At 47.2% G+C, this 8,154-nt stretch overlaps 1 protein-coding gene across 1 annotated transcript in view; it reads left to right on the top strand.

The window, feature by feature from the left end:
- The first annotated feature begins 2,865 nt into the window (after positions 1 to 2,865).
- Positions 2,866 to 8,154, top strand: part of NCF2 (neutrophil cytosolic factor 2) — a 28,246-nt gene continuing 22,957 nt past the window's right edge. The window contains exons 1-2 of the mRNA XM_012639999.1: positions 2,866 to 3,280; positions 5,123 to 5,205. Of these exons, the coding sequence (XP_012495453.1) occupies positions 3,107 to 3,280; positions 5,123 to 5,205 (257 nt within the window). The 5' untranslated portion in view covers positions 2,866 to 3,106. The remainder of the gene's footprint in view (positions 3,281 to 5,122; positions 5,206 to 8,154) is intronic.

Genomic DNA, 8,154 nt, shown 5'->3' on the forward strand with positions numbered 1-8,154 from the left:
AGATTCACAGGAGACAGAACCTACTGGGCCCAGCTGGTCAGCTGCCCACCACGGTGTAAGCAGCCACATGGCCACAGGGCCCACCCTCCTACTGTGGATGAGACAGGCACTTCCTAGAGAAGAAGAAGAAGGAACACACCCTAACAGGTGTCTCCTCCCCACTTACTCATTCCTCATTCAGGAATATTTATCATATGTCCAGATGCTGTTTTAGTTGTTAGGGGCATTACAGGCGAAGCAAAAGAGAATCCTTAAAAATCCTATTTTGCTAAATGTGGGGTACATTTCTAACTCTTCTGCACCCCTCCTTCTTTCCTTTTTGGATCATAGCATGGTCAGTTTCCACTCCTTTGACATCAGGAACTGTCTTGTGTAGACCAGGCTCCCCCTGAGATACCCACGAGCTTGGGAACACTTACCTGAGGGAAACATGCTGAAGAAACACACAAATGAACCGTCTAGAGGCTTGTATCTCCCTAGAGAAAAAGACCCATGGAGTCTTGAGCACGTCTAAAAGAGACACTTGGCTCTATGAGTAGATCAAGTTTAGTAGATGGGTAATCTGCAAAGAAAATACATTACGAAAAAAGGCAATTGCATCCAAAAAGAGACAGTTACTAAGATGTGCAGGACTAGAATCAAGCCGGATCAGCCATATTTTTTAAAAAACTATTTAGATCAGCACATACTTACTAAGCCTTGGCCACAGATGTCTGTGGAACATGTAAAGACATAGGAGGCAAGCTGCCTGCTCCCAACGAGCAGCTAGCTGGATGGATAAGGCAGAAAATAGATAATGTAATGTAGAGCCCTTGTGTTTGGGGTTTGATTATAAAATGCTGTAGGAATTCACAGAAAGAGAAATTACTGAGAATAACCTGGGTCAGGGAGACTGCATGGAGGAGGTGAGTCTAAGCAGAGCTTTTAAGGATGGGCAGGATTCGGATCTGCAGAAAAACATTGCTAGTGCCCAGGGGGATACAAGGAAGGGTTAGTCCCAGGACTTCCTCCCAAGGGGTATAGTCTATTTGAGGTGCTGAGACATGCCCCACACATAATCCTACTCTGGTGAAGAGGGATTAAGGGCCACATGGGAGGTGCAGGGAAGGAGATGCAGAAGTTCAGAAGAAGGTGAGGTCATGGGTTTGGGGCAGGCCCGACGTCAGGGCAGTGTTTTAAGGAGGGCAATACTTGAGCAGGCATCAAAGGCTGTACAAGGTGGTTTAAGGTACAGACATGGGATAGGGCAGCCCAGGAGGGGGATCTAGTGTGAGCCAAGGCACAGATGCAGGAAACGAAGGCATGAGGGAGGAGAGCAAGTAGTAGAGCTCGTATGGAATTGTGAATTGTTTGGGGGATAAGGCTAGAAAAGTCTTGGGAGTCTGATTAAGGAAAACTCTGAGTGTCAGGCTAGGATAATAAGTAAGAGGGCAAAACCACTTTTTTAAATAAGTCTAACTTAGCTACAAATCCACTTGGCTTTCCTAGGAATAATTAATGTGCTATTCAAGTTTTTATTTTTATTTTTTGTAGAGACAGGGTCTCCCCATGTTGCCCAGACTGGTCTCAAACTCCTGGGCTCAAATGATCCTCCCACTTTGGCCTCCCACAGTGTTGGGATTACAGGTATGAGCCACTATGCCCTGCCTAAATCTGGATTATTTATTCACTGAATGGAATAGCAATACCTTGTCCTGGCATCACTGCTACCTGCGTCATTTACCAATGATTTCTAACTTCTTTTAGAACGCACCCCTTCATCATTGACTGAGTATTGGTGCTGGGCATTCTGGAATGAAAAGGCGTGGTCCCAACTCTCAAGGGGACTAAGAGTTGAGCAGATAAAGAGATAAATTATGATAAATATAATGTAAGTGTTTGGGAAGAGATGGTACAAAGGAGGGAAAAATTTTCTCTACTACCTGGAGTTAGGGACTATATTTCACAGGAGTGGTGACATTTCAGCTGGGCCTTGAAGGATGAGTAGGAGTTTGCCAGGCAAAAAGTGAGATGGAAAGGCCTTCCAAACACAAGAAATGGTCTGTAAAAGGACACACACACACGCACACACATCTTCTTAATTCTCACACCTTCAAGCCTACAAGCCCTGTGGAATGTACATTTTTAAGTTTTATTTTCAGGCTTTTAGGGGAAGGTTGGTGATAATGAGTGAGTTCTTCAGTTGCTACAAAACAAAAGTTGGCATCTAAGTATTTGACCCTCATCCACAGGCATTTTGCCTAACAAGACGTCAGGATTTTAGTAAGTCAAATTGGTCATACCCGCTACACCCAATTATTCCTCAGGAAGGTTTTACCGACATACACTTTTCCAGAGCAACAAGGAAAGGAATCTTAAGTCTATTTTTTCTAAGACTAGTAAACGCGTTATTGATCAATACAGATCCTTCCTCACTTCAGTCTTTCACGGAAGGACAGGTGAAGTCGTAACTCGCTGTCATACCTGGCTCCCAACTTTGGCATTTTCAGGAAACTGGTCTCCTCTAAACTTCCTGAGTGTTCGTAAAAGTTTATTTCAGACCCAGATGGACACCCAAGACCATCCTCTCTCAAAAATTTGTTAATTGCTGGTTTTAGCTCAAGATCAAAACCAACATATCAATACAGTCTATGGGGTTGTGAGAAAGCAAGCGAGGAATTCATTGAGGCCAGGAAGGAACTACGCTCTCATCCAACACCCCTGTAACACAGGTGCGGAAACCGAGGGCTGGGGAGACCACGGATCTGCCAAGGTGCCCGGGGGCTGGGGCAGAGCACTGGCCAAGAAGCTGCTGCAGAAGGGGTGAGAGACAGAGCAGAAGCAGTTTGGGGAACTGGGCCTCCCGGGCAGCATCCGGTGGGTGCACTTCCTCCCTCCTCCACACTCCGCCCCGCTACTGCTCTCCTTTTCTTTGTCACGGTGGGGCTATGCGTCAGTTGCCGAAAGGTGGGGACATTTCCTGGCACATTTGCAACACCGATCAGTCGTCTCAAGGGAGGCCGGGCCCATCTCGTCACCAGGCCTGGGAGGGGAAGCCCTGGGGGCCGTGGGGCAGCCTCTCCTCTTCTCCTGACAGCTCTCCCGGCCTCCCGGTTCCCACTTGACCATGTCCCTGGCCGAGGCCATCAGCCTCTGGAATGAAGGGGTGCTGGCAGCCGACAAGAAGGACTGGAAGGGAGCCCTGGACGCTTTCAGCGCGGTCCAGGACCCCCACTCGCGGATTTGCTTCAACATCGGCTGCGTGCACACCATCCTGGAGAACACGCCTGCCGCGGAGAAGGTGAGTGCAGGCGCCTCTCCGGGGCCTCCTCCGTGCCTCGTAATTACGGCTTTGCACCTGGTTGCACTTAGAAATCTAACCTCCAGGGAGCTTTCAAAGGAACAAAGATGCCCGGGCCCCACCCCCAGAGAGCCTGGTGGAATTGGTCTGGGGACGGGTCTGGGGGCTTCAGGTTAGAAGCTCCCAGGTGGTTGTAACAGGCAGCCTGCGTTGCCCCCTTCCTTCTCCATCTGCTACATTCAGATCGCTCTGGAATCGTTCTTTAACAACTTTGTGGAGACTCCCCTAGTTATGTTTTCTTCAAAGATCTGCTGGACACAGGATCCCCATCCGTCTCACCACTTCGCACCTGGTTATAAGACACCGCTTCTGGCTTCCCAAGAATCTGTGTGTCAGCTTTGCCCACCCAAGACATGGAGGGGAGGCACTTATAAAAAAACAGGTTTTATCTCAAGTGACGATTCTGATCAATTACGTGGAGGGACTCTTAGAAGGATTCCGAGGTTGGCAGAAGGAAATCATAGCATGATTGATTAGTGATATCTGCCAAGGGCACAGTATGTATTAGTGTTCTTTTCGAATATTTTTTTTATCTCTCAAATACCTGCTATGGATTGAGCACTCGCAACAATCATTGTCTAGATAGGTCATGGTAAGGTGGAAAGGGAACGGAGTTTGGATGCAGAATATCTGGGATCAAATCCCAGCCCTGCCTCTTTCTGGACTTTTGGTCTAAAGCAAGCCACATAAACTCCTGGCTCGCAACTTCTTGAGAGTTTCAATAGCGTAAACATTAAGGAAGACACCAGCTATCAATGTGGTCTGCAAATTCACACCACTGGATTCGAGTTAGTTATTGTTTTCGCCTTTTACTGCCAGCCTTTGCAAGGCAGTGTGTGGACCCGTGAGGGTGACGGACCCCCAGTGCCCTTAAAGAGCCAGTTCCTCCCACAATCGCCCTGACTCACCGGCAGGTAAACAGGCCTCGGCCACACCTGACGGGAAGAGAGAGAAGTGGCTGGAAATGCTCTCACGGCCTGACAAGTGGATCTCAGGCCTGCGAGGGTCCCCCACCTCTGGCTGGAGGGAGGACAGTGGTGCCACCTCCCCTCAGTATTTATCTCAGGGGGCTGCTGGGCGCTGAGCCGGCAGCACGACACATCCTGAGGGCTGATGGAGACAAAGCACACCTGGCCCGGGAGACGAGGTTGGCAGAGGACAAAGCCGGTCTGGGCAGAGCTGTGCCTGCAGGGACCCTGTGCTCTCGCCTTGTCCGGGACGTGGGGTCCTTGGCGAGGCCGTAGGGCCACTGCCCACCTCCCAGCTCCCAGGCCTTCGCGCTCACAGCTCTCCATTTCTCCTCTCGCTCTTCTGCTTCTGGCCTTCTCGCTCCCTCTGCCGTTCTTTGTTTTCCTGCTTGGGCCCTTCCTACTGGCATTTTAGATGCAATCTTATGCGTTAGTATTTTAATTGCATGATAGTCATGTAAGAAACAAATTTGCATAATAAACACATATGACGATTTATATATTTTAATTATCTTATTTTCATTTTCAATCAATTTTATTATTTTGATCTTACCCATAATCTTGGAAGGCAGCTAGTAATATCCCCATTTTACAGAAGAGCAAACTAAGGTCCAAGGAGATTAGGTAACTGGCCGCATGCCGTGCAATGAGGAAGTGACAACACCGAGTGTTCTGACCCAGGGTGTCTGAACCCTCGGCCTCTCATTGCCTTCAAGACCTCAATCATTCTCATGCTCCTTTTTGACTCCCCACGGCTCATCTCACTCCTCCTCACTGCCTGCTCCACGCCATGTATGGCGCCTTCTCTCTGCAGGCCTTTACCAAAAGCATTAACCAAGACAAGCACCTGGCGGTCGCTTACTTCCAACGAGGGATGCTCTACTACCGGACAGAGAAGTAAGTGTCCAGTGTTGTATAAGCTGGGGAAGTTCGAAGAGAAGCCGGAGGGGTCTCAGTGCTGCTAGACTTGGTGTTTGAGAAGTGTCTTCCCAGTCTTTGTCGGGAAGCATGACTGGCCCTTCTGGGCAATTATGCAATAAATTGGCACGTGAGGCAGAAGCTCTCACTGGGCGGGGAAGGCAGGCCTGCCACCCGAGTACGTCAGCTGTGACACACTCACAACGAGCCTGTGTACCCACCAGGGGCCTGAGATTCAGATCCACGGGCACCCATGGTGGTCTGCGACTAGGAGGTATTCAGCAGTCACAGCATCAGGCTTCACCCCAACAAAATGTGTGTTCAAGGCCTGATTTAATGCAGTCAGTGAAACATAATTCAGCCACAAAAATGAGAATATGAATTAACATGATATAAGAATAAATTGATACAGATAAATCAATAGCATATATATTAATACAGAAGACATTCACAGTAAATGTTCAATTTAAAAGAATGGATTTCAAAACAGTGTGTATAACACAGTCCCATTTCTGTTTCACAGAATAAAGTCTGGAAAGCCATAGACCAAACAAAATGTTAACAGTAATTCGCTCCGAATGGTGGGATCATAGGGAAATTCATTTTCGTCTATTACCCTATCTGCATTTTTTTGGTGTGTTTACAGTCAACGTGAAATAATTGGTAAAATGATAAAGAAATACAAAATAAAAGTTAATCTCTATTTCTACTCGCCCCATCTACTACAAACACCTCGTAACAAGCATACAAATAACAAAGGACAAAAATTCTAAGTGTTAATTTCAAATGTTTTGGGGGATGCGAAACTGCCCCTCGGTAGAAATTGTTCCATCAGTGTGCACATGTTTTAGGGAAGAGGAATTTGCTCAGGCCAAGGAAGAGCTGTCGTTCTAATGGTGAAAACGGTCTGAGCGTGGTGTGGGTGGGCAGTGATGAAGCAGCATGGCGGGGGTGGTGGTTCCTATAGAGGGTGTCCAGATGTCAGGGAGGGCGCCGGGCTCCCATCCTGTATCACCTTGAAGGGCTTCGGATCTCTGGTTTGGTCAGAAACAGAGCCTATAAAACCCATGTGCTTGGCTGTTGCTAAAGGCAACAAGAAGCTCAGAGGACTTTAAAGATGAACATGCAGTTAATCACCTGAATGAGTAAAAGTAGCAGCCAAGTCTCCCCAAAAGAAAACCCAGACACAGAGGCAATCTGGGGAAAGCCTGGGCTCGTATCAAGCCTCTAACTCCCTGTCACCCTTCCTGACATCCCCTCTGCCCCCACCCTCTGTATTCTGCAGATGTATAGGATATGCGGGAGGCCCAGCAGAAATCCTCCGGCTGCTCTTAAATCTCAAAAGACAAACTCAAAGTCCATTTCTTTGATTAGCTCTAACAGCCTGTAATGAGGAGAACAACTGGTAAAACAGGGAAGGCTCGCAGACGGAATTTCCACAAAAAAAAAAAAAAGCTCACAGGTTCCAGGGCTTGGAAGGCTAAGATTTTGAGTGAGTTAGAAAGATTTTGGAAAGATCTAGGAATAAGACCCACGATTCAATTCATCTGTGATTGATAATAATTAAATCTGAGAGGAAAAGCTACCAGATTTTATCTTTAACTCGACAACTCTCTCATGAGGAAGTCATATAAACGAGGCCTTGTTCTCCACCCCAAGCTGGCTTCTTTTGCATAATCCCTAAGTGTTGGTATTTCCCCTGAAGTTCACCCTTTTCCCTTTTATGACTATAGCAGTGATTGTTAAATGGCAAAATGTATAGACTCTCTTCCCAGAAACACACATACATTCTCTCATGTACGATCTCAAGATGATATGAACACGGAAGTCCAAATAGGAACCCTAAGGGTCCACTTCTGGGCAAGGCCACCCTCTCCCACGCCACCAACCTCCACTTCTAACCAGCCAGCTATTAAATCTGTACTGGGATGGGCCCAGAGTGTCTCTCTCCCTAACCTTGTCAGGTTGCCCTCTTAAATACCTCTTAAATTTACCTATTTCTCTCCATTCCCTCCATCACTGCCCTGGTTCAGACCCTCGTTTTTCACCAGGACTACTGCAGTCACTTCCAAACTGATTTCCCAGGTCCTAGTCTTGTCGCCTCCATCAAAATTCCAGAGTGCTTTTTTTTTGAGACAGGGTCTCACTCTGTCACCCAGGTTGGAGTACAGTGGCACCATCATAGCTCACTGCAACCTCGAACTTCTGGGCTCGAGTGATCCTCCCGCCTCAGCCTCCCTAGTAGCTAGGACTACAGGTGTGCACCACCACGCCCAGATAATTTAAACATTTTTTTTTGCTATGTTGCCCAGCCTAATCTCGAATTCCTGGCCTCAAGCAGTCCTCCTGCCTCGGCCTCCCATAGTGCTAGGATTGCAGGCGTGAGCCACTGCACCCTGTAATCCAGAATGATCTTCTTAAAAAGTCAATGTGATCTGCTTAAGAACTTCCAGTGGCTTCTATTACTACAAGACAAAGACCACGTTCCCTTGCCTGTTCCTATGTGGCCCAGCTTCTGTCTGCTCGTTGACTCGTCCTCCGTGTGTTTGCCCCAGCTGTGCATGACCACAGGAGTGGTGACCACGTTCTCTTTCGCGTCTCTTTTTATAACATCTGTCTAGCCCATGGCCGATATTTGCTTACTGTGTATATTTGTCTCCTTTGAGTTTCTTAAGAGATCTTTACGCACACTTGTGTTTCAGGATCTAGCATAGCTGTTGCTCAATGACTGCTTGTTAAATTAAACAAATGTGAGCAAAATATCATTTCTGCTTCAAGGAACTTATAAATTAAAAAGGGGAAACAAGTCAAGAATACCGGTAACTATAATGCAAGGCAGAATTGGGCGATGGCTGTAAGTGGTATTTATTTAGTTAGTTAGTTAGCTTAGAGACAGAGTCTCCTGCCTTTTCTTTTTTTTTTTTTTTT

Source organism: Propithecus coquereli, unplaced genomic scaffold, assembly GCF_000956105.1.
Source record: "Propithecus coquereli isolate 6110/MARCELLA unplaced genomic scaffold, Pcoq_1.0 Scaffold146, whole genome shotgun sequence".
Lineage (NCBI taxonomy): Eukaryota > Metazoa > Chordata > Mammalia > Primates > Indriidae > Propithecus > Propithecus coquereli.